This window comes from Lissotriton vulgaris, chromosome 8 (assembly GCF_964263255.1).
Source record: "Lissotriton vulgaris chromosome 8, aLisVul1.2, whole genome shotgun sequence".
In the NCBI taxonomy this organism is placed as follows: domain Eukaryota; kingdom Metazoa; phylum Chordata; class Amphibia; order Caudata; family Salamandridae; genus Lissotriton; species Lissotriton vulgaris.
Window position 1 is genome coordinate 849212098 of NC_141696.1, and position 14447 is coordinate 849226544.

Genomic DNA, 14447 nt, shown 5'->3' on the forward strand with positions numbered 1-14447 from the left:
TGGCCCCCTTTTAGCGCCTCCTGGCGTGAGGCATGGGGAGCCACAAGGGACGATGGTAGAGGTAATTCTCCAGCTTCCTGGGATTCCCTCCGCATTCTGTGCTCTCTGGCAAACAAGGGTGGCAGCAAGTAAGGGTGCGTCCTAGACGTAATGGGCTCCCGCACTGCGGAAGCCCTGGCCCCCTTTTAGTGCCTCCTGGCACACTGGTGATGGTGCGGCGCGGTGTGGGGCGCCGCAAGGGACGATGGGAGAGGTAGTTTTCTGGCTTCCCTCCGCATTCCGCTCTCTCTGGCCAACAAGGGGGCGGCAAGCAAAGGTGTGTCCTGCAAATAATGGGCTCCCGTGCTGCCGGTGCCCTGGCTCCCTTTTAGCGTATTCAGGCACGCTGGTAACGGTGCAGCACAGCGTGGGGTGCCACAAGGGACGATGGGAGAGGTAATTCTCTGGAGTCCTGGGCTTTCCTCCCTGTTCCGCGCTCTCTGGCAAAAAAGGGTGGCGGCAAGCAAAGGTGTTTCCAGCAAATGATGGGCTCCCCAGTCTACTCATGTTTTCATCTTTCTGCGTCTGCTGCATTCGGTAGCACAAGTAAAGTACAAAGAGGAAAAAACCTTGTGATTGTTTTGGTGCAAAAATAATCCTGCGTGCTTTGTAGACACCATTGCATCATGGTGCAAGGGTTCCTGTATTGGCACTAGGCTCAAAAAATGGCACCAGGCAAAAGGACAGGAATGCACTGTATTGGATAAATACCATGCATTCCTGCCCTTTTTCCAGTGATTCAGGGCAGCGCAGCAAGGTGACTTGGTGGCCTGCCCGGTGACTTTACAGAAAGAAGTTTCAGCTTGGTATTGGCAGCTACTGAAGGAAGAAGATAAGAAGATGAAGATGACCTAGCAGATCTGGGAAAAATACTTACCTGCGCCAGTACTTCAAAATACATGGCAAGTTTCTATGAGGCTTTTCCACTCCACAGTTAAACCTTTTACCATAAAGAAAAAAACACTTCTATACCCTTTACAGGTTCAAATGGACCCCACAGAAACTAGCGAAATTTGTGAAAAATCAAAAAGACCCAACCACAAAAGATGTTGAAGAGTTGACACTGATGAAGAACACATTTGCAGCCTGCCAATCGCTCAAGTGGTTTTGAGTGCACATGAGTAATATGGTTTTCACAAACCTTAAAGTGGAATAGAAAATAAAAAAAGACGCAATTTAATTGTTTTTAGAACAGACAATCAGTTGAACCATCGTACTAAATTGTCACATAGAAGTCTTCGTGTCTACATGATTTATTTGACCAAAAGGGAAATATGTATAAACTGGCTCCAATCACATCCTCTATCAGACAACAAATGGCTAGTGGAGCCTATACGCAAAAAACAACCATCAACTGTTTAAGCGGCAACAAAATGAATAAGGACAATTTGTGGCTATGGTATATCAGATGGCTTAACAGCACAAGAAATTTGAGTGTGTCCAATGATTTCATTATACTGGGCTGATTTTCACCAATAAAAATCAGCTTTTGGTCAGACTTTCCCCAACTTAAAGATAGAGAGGGGCAAGTACAATACCCAATAGAACTAACTTGCTTCTGATGGTGACACAAAATTAAAAAAAAGAAAGAAAATGCTGTCATCAATTATTACTATTTTTCCAACTTTTTCATTTTTTGCTAATTTTAATGTTTGCTTTCTTAGAGACAACAGTATGCATTATACGCAAATTACCACCTTGATGAACTCAGTATTCATAAATGTACCACCTTCCAGGTTCATCCATTGGTTTTCACATCTGTTTCCACCACAAACTGCAAGTAGGTTGAACCCACAAAAAAGAGGAATAATGGACTACTACATAGAAAAATGTGGAAAAAAACTGTGGTAAAAACTGATTTCTTTTACAAGTTTTGTGGCTGCTAAAAGCAAAGTGGATGGTGATATTAGCACAGGAAACCTTTTGTTGATGTCAATTTTACCCCAAAAATATACTTTCCTGCACAGTCCTTTTTGCCATTTCTCCCAAACAAAGGTTTGCTATATTTTAATTATTTTCTCAGTTCCCTCCAACAGTTCAATTCACAAACTCTGTGTACCTTTATAATTCCCAGGGAAAAAGGCGCATATTTTGTATAAGTTATGAAGGTTTCAGTGAGCAATGCCCAAACATCAGAAAAGGGGTCAGCCCCTGGGAGGTGAGGAAAAAGCGATGGAGAGGAGAATCCCTAGCAATGAAGGGTCTAAGCTTAACCTTCAGAAGACATTTCCCAAACAACTGCTTGCTACCACTAGCATGCTCTAAAAGCATTCTAGAAGTCATCATCATTAAGATAGTTCCACTTTATCCTGTTAAATTCCTTTCTGTTTGGCTGTAGACACCCGATTTTGGGTGGTAGAAAGTTGCTTAGTTAGGATGAATTATACATAGCCTTTCATACTATAACTCTATCAATGTTTTTTTTCTGCAAACTCTAACAAAGCTTTGAGCCTGATTCACAAAAGTTGTAATTTTACTCCCATAGTTTTAGGGCCCAGTTTGAAATATATTTAGCATTCTGTTTTTATTTCCTGAAAAAATCCATTCATATTCCTGGAATGATATGACTATTGCAGATTGCCAAGAGAACTCACACTGTCGCTCATTTAAATGTACATGGTGTTCATTTACATTCGAGCATTTGTGCTTGGTTAAGTTTTTACTTTTTGTTCGACCTGTGGAAAAACATCTTCCTGTGACACTTCTAATCTGGCATAGAGATTTACTCCTACTGTCCTAGGATTAAATCACTAACAATTTCGAGGGCACGACTTTGCCTTGCAAATGTAATTACTAACAAGCTGAGGGCTCAGTTCAGAAAGGTAAAGTAAAACCTAAAGTCTAACTTTGGACCTGAAGTCTAAGTTTAGATCTAAAGTCTAATTTTATACCTGAAGTCTAACTTTAAACCCAAAGATTAAGTTTAGACTTAAAGTCAACGTTAGATAAAAAGTCTACCCTTAGTGCTTTTCGGTATTCACAAAGGTAAATTACTATTACTTAGTTTACTACAAGTAAAATTCCTAGTAGTAAACTTACTATTAAAATGACTAGCAATAATGTTACTAGTAGTAACTTACCCTTGATAATACTGAAAAGTAGTAAACTTATATTAGTCTAAGTTGATTTTTAGTCTAAACTTAGGGCCTGGTTATGAGTTTGGCCACTGCCCCACTCTCACACCGCCAAACTTCGCCACCGCCAGCCTACCACATTACAAGTTGTAATTCAGGCAGGCGGTCCTACAGCGGCTGGCCCATGGCACTGCCTTTCAGAGGCTCATGGGAGAGCCTTAGAAAGAGCGCCGACATTCCAGCACTACATTGACTGTAAAGTCCATGCTGTGCAGGAACTGGGCTGCAGGAAGACAGGCACCCAGGCACCAGGGGCCCATTAGTTCCACCCAGTGTCCTCACCGCTACCCATTTCATGGCGGGCTCACTGCCATAAAAATGAGGGGAGTGAGGAAACTAATGTTATTCTTGGCACCACCAACAATCGCAGATCCCTGGAGGTTATCACAGTTCTCTGGAGATCAAACCTCTGTACTCATACTACGGTAGTCGGACTGCTGGTCCAGCAGTACCCGACCACCATAGCACCTCCACCATAAGTTTGGTGATCCTATGGACCTCCAAAATTGTAATCAGGCCGTTCAAATTTAGGTTTAAATGTATACTTCAGGTCTAAACTTAGAATTCAGGTGTAAAGTTAGACCTCAGGTATAAAGTTATAGTGTGGGTCTAAAACTAGACTTCAGGTCTAAAGTTAGCCTTTTGGTCTAACTTTACCTTTGTGAATTGGACTCTGAGTTTGGAGTTGTTCACTAACTTTTGAATGCATAACCACACTGGAACCCTCATTCCATGACCGTGAGTACATTCACTCTATATAAATTTACACCATACTTCTGTTACAATGTATGTGAGAACAAATCAGTATGAGTGCAAATGCTCTTTTTGTGACTACACAGTGCAAATTTACTATTGAAAAACAAGCTTTTGAACACCAAAGTCAATTAAGATTTTTAAATAGCAGTGTGAATCTGACTATCATTGCATAGCCGATACAATGAAATTGTAACAGACAAGCACTGAGTTAAACCAAACAGAAATGTGAAAATTAAAACAAAACACACATATACATGTTATAAAGGAGATCAAGAGAAACACAGTTATGCATGTCACATATTGCAGATCTTTGAGAACACTTTTAGTGTTATTCATTTGCATTCCATTACAAGCAAAAAGCAATTAGCATTACCTGTAAACCGCATCATATAGGGTTTCTTTTGATATCCCAAATGCTCTTTCATCCTGAGCTGTCCCCTCCCTGTGAGACAAATATAACCAAAGGTTTACACAGTTATTTTCATCCAGACCTCACATGTTCATATGTAGACATATTAACTTAATCAAAAGATTAGGATGTAATATTTTGCATAGTTACTGGTCAACAGCATGCTAAATAAATTAGACTCTGTAGCTAAGTATATATTTGATTTTACTTGGATTAATCCACCAAGCACTTAAATTGTTTGGATCAAACTCATTTTGGCACCCTCCTTTCAGGGTGTGACATTACCATATATACATTCTTATAGTACCATATATTTATGTGCTTTAATGTCTTTAATGTAAGTGGTGTACTTGACCAAAATATTGAATGTGCATTTGCTGTACAATCCAGATATTTACCTGAGCATGTATACCAATGTTTTCTTTATAGTGGTACCAAATTGCATTTTCATATATATCTGCATTTGAGTAATTTTGCTAACTCTCACATACTCATGTATTGATTTGAATAGTATCCTGCATGCTCGCACCTCGACCTGAGGGCACCGAACGCCGCCCCACTGCACTTCGCACTGCATCACACAATGCCTGCCGATGCCAGTGCTCCTGACTCCATCAAAGAGGAGATCAACCTGCAACGCGTGTGACTTTGAGGGCCCCCGACAACTCCTGCACCAGCCTCCAAACCGACGCCTGGGGACACTGTGTTTTCGGAAGCTCAACGAGAGGTCATCGAAGGTACTCTTTACGGGTCTTGCCGATACCGTATCTGGCTTGCGACGCCGCGGTCAGCCAGAACTGTTTGGATTTGTTTTCTCACGACACCTTGATAGCCCCGAACTCATAAAAGGAGTTGAGTCTGTCCCTATACAGATAAAGCCTAATGTTGTGTACCCAAGAACCCTTCAATATATTCTGACCCCTGAAAAAATTACTGGATGTATTCCGGTAATCGGGAAAATGATTAAACAAGGTATTTTGAAGGAGATTCAGTGGAGCCCATGTAATTAAACCATGATGGGTTTACAGAAGTCCAGTGGAAAGTATTGCATAGTTAGGACCTCAGAAGGATAAACAATATTGAGGTTTATTTAAAGTTTCAGGAGAAGTTGAAGCCTCATGCTCCAAGGAGTATTCTCTGCACAAATGGCGGAATTAACTTTCTTATAAGAGCGTGCTGTTACTTAGACCAGCAGAGAGTGTCCATTTTCCCTGATAATCAGTATGGCTTTGGTTTTCGTTCCAATTGCAACTGCCTCCTCAAGTTGCGGTCATAAAATGTTCTGCTCGTTGTAATGGGTATGATTATGTGATGGTTGGCAACAGATATGCTGACAAGGTTGCACAGTATTGTGCTCACAATGCTTGCAACTTAAATGGGCAGCACACTAATGAAAGAACAGCTGGGATCAACAACAACTTTTTGATGGATTATGGTAGATTGTGTCAAGAGTGATGAGGACGATATTTAGGTTTCAGGAGATTGAATGAATAGCTGTGCTACCTAACAGTCTATTGCCACCATTGGCCAAGCATTATCACAGCCTTTCTCATGTAGGTAGAGATGCCATGGTCAAATTTTTTAGACAGGCCTGGTTTAATGCCAGCTTTAGATTGCTGCAAAAACAACAATTGATGGACAGAATGCAGAACAATGTCATACATTCACCCCAGTACAGAGATCTGGGCCTAAACCCATCATTTTTTTGCACTCCACACCACCCCAGTTCAGACATGGCCCCCCCTTTTGTATAGCTTTAGATTGCTGGCTGAAGCATTCTGTCACAGATGTTTTGTATATCAACAGAACAATGTAGGGAAAAAACTGCAGAAACACTGAGCCACATAGGAAGATCAGGTGGTCCCTTCAGTTGGATGCAGTTAGATTTCATTGTAATGCCCTTGTGCAATGGTTTGAGATGAGTCCTGGTTGTTTTGTGCATCATTTCACACTGGCTTGAGGCATACCCAACCAGGAAGAACGACAGTCTCATTTGAGGGAGTTAATACTTAGGTTTGGCTTTCTGACTTCTCTGGAATCGGACCGGGGAACATATTTCCACAATAAAATCTTGAGAATCTTGTGTGCAGCTTTACAAGTTGAACAGATTCTGCATTGTAGCTGTAGACCTGAGGTTTCAGGTCTGGTGGAACAGATTAATGGGGCTTTGAAATCCAGGCTTTCAAAAGTGTGTGCTACTATATCGTTGAAGTGTCCTGAAGCTTTGCCTCTGATGTTGATGAATCTTCGCAGCATACCTGATTGGAGGACAGGATTGTCCCCTCATGAGATCATCATAGGCAGAGCTATAAGACTTCCAGCTATACCTGCAAATAAGCTTGTGGACATTATTGATGACATGATACTTGATTACTGCAAAGCACTGGCTGATGTGGTGCATTCTGTGTCTCATCAGTTTGAAACTGCCACAGCCCTGCATCAACCAGGAGCAGTGTCATTTTAAAACAATTTTTATTCGTTTCATATCAACCAGTTACAAAATACAATGTCATCCACAGTCATCATCTCTCCCCTCCTCCTACACCCCCTTCCCAGCCCATCCAGTCGAGCTGTCGAGTGATACCTGTGAGGTCTATATAATCCGGACCTAATGATATACTTATCGCCATGTAACATTATTCAGTGATAGATATCTTAAACATCTTGCTTATACTATTCCTAACCCCAGTCTCGATTTCCCCCTATCCCTCCCCACCGGTGTGTTATACATTAAGCACTTAATTCAAACCTTATTTTGTACTTGTACTGCAATGTAGCTATTTCCACAATGTACCTGCAAGGGGGCTTTCCATGCATATTGGTCTCCACCTATTCCTCGTCAGAGTGGTGATCAGCCAGTAATTGTACCAACATTTCCCAGGCGTTTGCAGTTTCAAGCGCCTTCTCATTATTCAGACGTCGCGCCTGTTGAAATCTGAGTGTACTCTCACTACTGGCCCACTTTTGCATCTCAGCCTTCCATCACTTGCTATTGGGGCCCTCCTTCGACTTCCAATGCCTTGTTAATTCCCTTTTAGCTAACAATACCCCTAAATCCACCAATTTACCAGTCAGCTTTGTCTTGGAGGTGTGAGGAAACCAGTGCAATATACATGTTGCCATGTCAAATGTTAAGCGTCCCTCCGTGACCTCGTCCAGCATGTTCCCCACTTCCTCCCAGTAATCTCACAGTTTTGGGCATGTGCTCCAGCTCCACCCCTTTGCTTGTGCACCTAGGGCATGCTGCATCTTCCACCTTGAAGTACTTCTTAACCCTACCCGGTGTTAGATATGCCCTGTGTAGTATAAATAAATGCACCAATTGGAATTGCGCGTTCCTCGTGCCCATCCAAGCCCTACGTACTATTTGCTCCCATGTGGTTTCCGTTATAGGCTTCCCAACCAATGTTTCCAACTTTAATCTCAAGGCATCTAGGGGTACTAATCCCTCATTCAGCATTCTGGAGTACAAGCATGTGACCACCTTAAAAGTCCCAGCCGCCATCACTACATATTGGCATGCCATCGTTGTCGTGGGTTGCGTTTGCCCTTCTCTTCACTGCAGCCGTATTGCATGAGCTAACGCTGCATGCAACAAGAACCCTCCCGCATAGGGATGTTATACTCCAGCTTTACATTGACTATGATTCCAGCACATTCGCAATGTTTTCTCCTCCAGAGAGAGATTGGCAAGATCTAGCTTTTGTTGCAAAATGATAAAGGATTAAACATGCCGTAGTATCCCCCTTCCTCTCAAATTCTCAGGACCCCTAAATTCCACTGCTACCGCCTGCGCCAGCACCTGGAGCTGAGCCGCTAGGTAGTATAATTCAAAATCTGGGACCGCTAGTCCGCCCTCCGCCTTCAGTCATGGTAGAGTCGCTTGGGCAACTCTTCGTCTACCAGTTCCCCATAGGAAACCTATAATCATGGATTTCACAGATTTGAAGACCGAATTCGGTATCCAAACAGGTAGTGTCCTAAAGAAATATAGCATTCTTGGTAGTTCTACCATTTTTAGTAAAGCTATTTGGCCTATCACGGACAGCGGGTGTGTGGACCAGAAGGCCATATTGCCCTTTAGAGCTCTCACACACCGTCCCACATTTCCTTCTAGTATGTCATTGGCTCTATTATATATGTTTACACCTAGGTACACCAGGCATGTCGGTTCCCAACGCACCTCTCTTGATCCAGCTGGGGGGTCCATCACGCTTCACCGGGAACAAACACGTCTTGGCCCAATTCACCCGTAGTCCTGAGACATCGCCAAACTCTGATAGTAAGCTTGCTGCTCCCTCCAATGCAGCACCAGCATCCACTAGAAACATCAGCAAATCATCTGCATATAGCGATATATATTGCTGATCTCCTCTGAAACCAAGGCCCTCATAATGCTGTCCTAATCGAGCCCTTGCCGCCAAGGGCTCTATCGCCAGGGCAAACAAAAACGGAGAAAGCGAGCATCCCTGTCTCGTGCCACGAGCCACTCGGTACTGGGGTGATATCAGCCCTTCCATTTTCACCCTGGCCACCGCGGAGTTATACAGAACCCTGGTCCAGTCTACAAAGTCATTTCCTAGCCCAAAACGGCCCAATGTCTTATATAGGTACAGCCATTCTAAGCTATCAAAGGCTTTCTCTATGTCCACTGAAAGCACCGTTGGATTCGGAGCGTCCAGGTGTTCTTCCCCCATAATCCTTACTAGTCTCTGTACATTATTGGCTGTATTTCTAGTGGGAATGAACACAGTTTGGTCTTCATGGATCAGACCCGTCATGTGCTTTAGTAGGCGAGTCGCCAAAATCCTACTCAAAACCTTGTAATCTGTAGTCAACATTAAAAGTGGCCTGTAGGCCGCTGTGTCTGTACTCTCCCTCCCAGGAATTAACAATGGGATAACAAGCGCCTCCCTAATGGAACCGGGGAGGCGACCTAAGATCTTCACCTCTCTATAGAACTCAAGCAATCGTGGAGCTAGCAGGTCGACATACTGTAGGTAAAATTCTCCCGGCAGTCCATCCACACCCGGCGTTTTATTGCGGGCCATATGTTTGATAGCGCACCTAATTTCCTCCAGTGTAATATCCCGACCCAAGCATTTCGCTTTCTCCTCTTCTACCTACGGAAGTGGTACACTATCCAAAAAGGCGTCAATGTCTGCGTCCCCAGCTACCAGCGAACTTTCATACAATGTCTTTAAGAACCGGTCTAAAATCTCACGATGAGTGAAGACCGTCCCACCCCCTTGGTCCCTTAGTGCCACGATTGTGGAGCCCCGTGTCGTGGGATTGGCTACCCAGGCTAATAACGTCGCTGCCTTGTCACCTTCCGCATGTACTCTTGTAACATATGATTTGTAGTCATAACTTCTCAGTCTCTCCACCGCCACAGCTTCTTTGGCTGCCACTTCTTCTGCCTGCGCCTCGGGATGGCCCGGTCTCATTAACTCAGCTGCATTCAGCCTGCTCTCAGCCCTATCCACATCTTGCAGTAGCACCTTCCTCACTCCCACATGCTTACTGATACAGACCCCTCGTATCACCACCTTAAATGCATCCCACTCTATTGCCCTCGTGGTCGGCATACCTGCATTCTCATTGAAATAGTGTGTTATTCCCTCGCCTACTTCCCTTTGGAAAACAGGGTCATCCAATGTCTCGGGATGTTTTCTCCAGGTGGGGATGTCAGATTGTACCATCATCCAGAGCATGTTAAACAGTAGCGGGTTATGATCCGACAATGTCCTCGTGAGATATTCAGTGTGCACTATGGAGGGCATTACCTGTGTGGAGCATAGGACAGTATCTAATCTAACATGTAAAACGTGCATCGGTGAGAAGTATGAGTAGTCCCGGTCCCGTGGGTGCTGTGTGCGCCATACGTCTATTAAACCCCATCTAGTCTGCCAATCCACTCTACATTTGGCCAATCTATGAGCAGGAGAGTCCACCAGAGGGGGATTCGGCCTGTCCTGTGATACGTCTGCTATGGAATTAAAATCCCCTCCCAGCACTACTGGGCCTGTGAAGTAGTGTGCTAGTGTGCCTGATAAGCGTTCGAAGAAGCGTGCCTGATCAGTGTTTGGTGCATAAATACTACACAGCACTATATCCTTCCCCTGCAGTCTCCCCTCTACTACTACGAATCTACCCTTGGGGTCAATGGTCTGTTTCGTGGCCTGGAAAGGTACTCCCGCCCTTATCCAGATCAATGCCCCCCTAGCAAACGCATAATATGTTGTGCTGAATACCTGCCCTCTCCATCTTCGTTGTAATGCCATATGTATCATAGTTCCGTTTTGCGATTCCTAAATAGCTATTTTTAAGGAATCACTATTTAGGAATCGCAAAATGGTATGTATGAAGAAATTCGCTTTTAATTAGCGATTCCTTAATCTTCCTTAATTGCGAATTCGCAATTAAGGAATAATTTCCAATGCATTCCCATAGGCCAGGAGGCCCATAGGAATGATTTCCAAATAATTCTCAAATTGCGAATTCGCATTTTGCTAATCGCAATTTGAGAATTATTGCAAGGGTGCAGGGGTGTCTGAAGGACACCCTGCTGCACCCCTGTGGGCAGGTATGTGCGTCACATGCCAAAATCAAAAATACAAATTAGTGTATTTTGAACAGAAATCGCAATTTACCACCAACTGGAAGTTGGTGGTAAATTGAGATTCCTTAAGCTGAATTTGCAAAAGTAAAATGCTTCATACATAGCATTTAAGGAAGCGCAAAATTGCGATTCCTTAAATGCTATGGCAAATTAAGGAATCCCAAGTATTTGCGATTCCTTAAGATGCGATTGTTTGATACATTTCAATTCATGCTAATTAGCCTTTTGCGATTCGCAAAGGCCGAAATTCAGCGAATTTCGGCCTTTGCAATTCAAAAAAGGCTTGATACATATAGCCCTTAGTGAGGTGAGTTTCTTGGAGCAGCGCTATACGTATTCCCCTCCTGACCAAGTATGCATGTATCTTGTGCCGCCTCGTCATTGTATGTAGCCCCCTTACATTCCAGGTAATACAATGCAAATCAGGTGTTATTCCCACTGCAATACAATAATGCCCACATTACACTGCGTACCATAGCAAACACACAGGTGCCCTCCCTTTCCCATCCTTTCCACCAACTCCCCTGCCCCCACCCCCCAAGAACAGGACCTAGACCAACATTGCTAGTCCCCATCCAAACCATTATAACAGCCAACTCAACTCTAAGCCCACCAGCAGTCACTGAGGGCAGGCCTTATGGGCAATAGGGGGTGCTTAGTGCCAAATGGCAACCTCGTACACTTCAGGTCCAGTACCACTTCAAAACCCCATCTGACCATAACTTTCCCAATCCCCCCCAGATATGCATTTAGGCTCCTTTGAGCACTCGACCCTTGTTCGAGGGTGTTATTGTGGCATAGGGCCTGGAGGTCCTCCCTTCCGCTGTCCCAGGCACCCAGGTATTGGACCCACATAAATGTCCACATGTCCTTCCCCGCTCCCAGCAATCACACCTCACCCTCTCAGAATACAATTTTACTCATCCAATAGTCCATCTGCTGTTCCTGGTGTGACCAGCGGCAAATGTACACTTTCCGTCTCCGAGGATTCAGCATCCGAGTGCTCCTTGTCCTTCTCCGTGTCCGTACCCTTTGGCAATTGCTCCATCAGTTCACTAGATATAGTTGTCACCGCTTTCAGCACTCCTCTTCACTCCAGCTCAGTTTGTGAAATTGATGGCCTCCCCTGTCCCCGCCGTCGGTGTCTTATCCGCTGTGACTTACGGAGCTGAAGCTCCTTCGCGAGTTCTCGGGTCTGTCGCTCTGGCCCATCTTTACCACTCTGTAAGATTCCAGCCACTCCCATGCGTCCCCCGGCGTTTCATGGAAGCAAGTCTTCCCATCCAGGATTATCCTTAATTTGGCTGGAAGTATTGGAGTCCTTCCGCCCGCAGTTCCTTTTTAACTGATTGGAAGGACGCGCTGCGCCGCTGAAACTCGAAGGTGTAGTCCGGGAACAGAGTGACTTACTATTTCCTACATGGAAGGGGCCATCAGTACGGGCCTTCTGGAGCAGCAAATCTCTGTCTCTAAAGTGCAACAGGCGTGCCACCACCGGTCGAGAGGGGCGTCCTTGCTGCGGAGGCTTCGCAGGGACTCTGTGCGCACGTTCCAGGGTGTAAAAGGACGACAGTCCCTCGGGAGCCACCACTGTTCTCAGCCAGTCCTCCAGGTAGCACACTATGTCCGACCCCTCCGCTTTTTGAGGTAGACCCTCTACGCGGATATTATTCCGTCGGTTTCTACTTTCAGCATCTTCGGCACACTTTTCCAGCGCCACAATTTACTATAAGCCAGTTGCCACAGTCTCTGCCAGCACAGTTTGTGCAGGCGCCACATCCTATAGCGTACCCTCTACGTGTTTCACTCTGTCCGCCAACTTGGAGTTGTCTGCCCGCAGGAGGCCAAGGCCCGTCGCCACCTGTGCAATGTCCTGCTGCAGGGCAGTGCGGGAGTCCACGACGGCCGCCAAAATGTTATCAAATTGCTGCTGTAGTCCAGAGTCCTGAGGTATCCCTTGTGCATCCTGTTCAGCTTAAGTTGGGGATTCATTGTCTGAGAGCTGCTGTGCCCCATCTTTCTTCCCTCTTGGATTGCCCATGATAAGGTTTTCCAGCCCTTGCCAGAGAGGCACTATGCTCCTGACCCCTCCTTACTTGTTTAACAGGATTTGAACTCTGTACACCTGCAGTGAAACTTCGAGTGTACGACCTACCAGTTGGTCTCAGGCTCCGCCGCCAATGCAGTCCAACCCAATGCTGCAGGACACTACTATGTTGTGACTGCGCCAATGTTGTAGCTCTGATCAAAAATATTCCACCATTTCTGCCCAGTTCAGCGCCCACTTGCTCATGATTACTGCGTACCGTCCTACCAGCTGTAACGGCGCAGTCTCGCGGCCTTTTGTTCCTTCCCCGCCTTCATGGCAGCACCGGCCCAAAGCTTGACCGTTCCGCTTGTCGCTGTCAATGCAACCCCAACTGCTTTCCATTTATTCCAGGGGTGCGTCAAGCTCTGGAATTCTCATGGGCCCTGCAATCGGTCCCACTCGGGAGATGTACTACTCACAGCCTTCCTCCCACAGGGCTCGCAGGATATCACCGCTCCACTGGGGCCCTCCCATGGGGGCACCGAGGCCTAACCTTTGATTTCTGCGGCTCCCCCACTTTATATGCCAAGACTTGAGCCCATTCATGCCGTGCATCAGGCACCAGCTAATGCCCCACGGTGCTTGCTTCTGCCCGCGCCCCAGCTCGCAGGTCGCGTCGTACCCAGAGCCACGCGTCCGCCTCTGCAGCCCACTGCTACAGTCGATGCCACAACCCACTCACCAGTGCAGGGCCAATCACCACCTTTCCTCCAGGTGATTCCTGGTCAGCAATCACTCCCTGGTTGCAGCTCACTGTTCTGGCCAAGCTCCGAGGGTGCCAGACCTCCCGCACTCGAATTCCGGTCACCGCGCCCTCCACGCAGCTGGGTAGTCTCTCGTCAGGTCCTCCGAGCGGCGGTTGATGCGGTCCGCTCACCCCTTCGTCGCCGCTCTGGTCCAGTTCCCTAGGTCGAGCCTCGCTGTGCCCGAGTGCAGTCTGACACTCTTTCGGTCTTTGAATTAGCTGTCCGCGGCTCCCCCCGCTCCGATCTAGAGCTTCCTGCCGCTATGTCGCCGCCATTTTGCATGTGCCTCCGGCAAACGCCACAGATCGGGAAACCTCTGGGAAGACCCAAATCATGCCGTGTTTAGGAGCAGATCTGCTCCGATGCAGTCCCCCTTCGTTCTCTGGTCTTCAGGTGTCGATAGGGGGTTCAGGGCATTGTTTAATTCAGGATTATTGTGGGGTTTCTAGCGGAGCATGGTGCTCACGCTGCTGTCCGCATCGGCTTCCAAGCCACGCCCCCCAACCAGGAGCAGTGTCATGACCTTACTCCTGGTGAATGAGATTTGGTGAAGAAACATGCATAAAAGTCCTGTGTAGATGACTAAATCAAAATCAAACCATGACAAAGGGCCTAGTGCTATAGAAGCACAAGTGGCAGCAGGAGAACTTTG

At 46.0% G+C, this 14447-nt stretch overlaps 1 protein-coding gene across 1 annotated transcript in view; it reads right to left on the minus strand.

Moving 5' to 3' along the window:
• LOC147698094 (acetylserotonin O-methyltransferase-like) overlaps positions 1-14447 on the minus strand; it is a 761662-nt gene that overhangs the window by 383414 nt on the left and 363801 nt on the right. The window contains exon 4 of the mRNA XM_086934769.1: positions 4303-4371. Within this exon, the coding sequence (XP_086790895.1) occupies positions 4303-4371 (69 nt within the window). The remainder of the gene's footprint in view (positions 1-4302; positions 4372-14447) is intronic.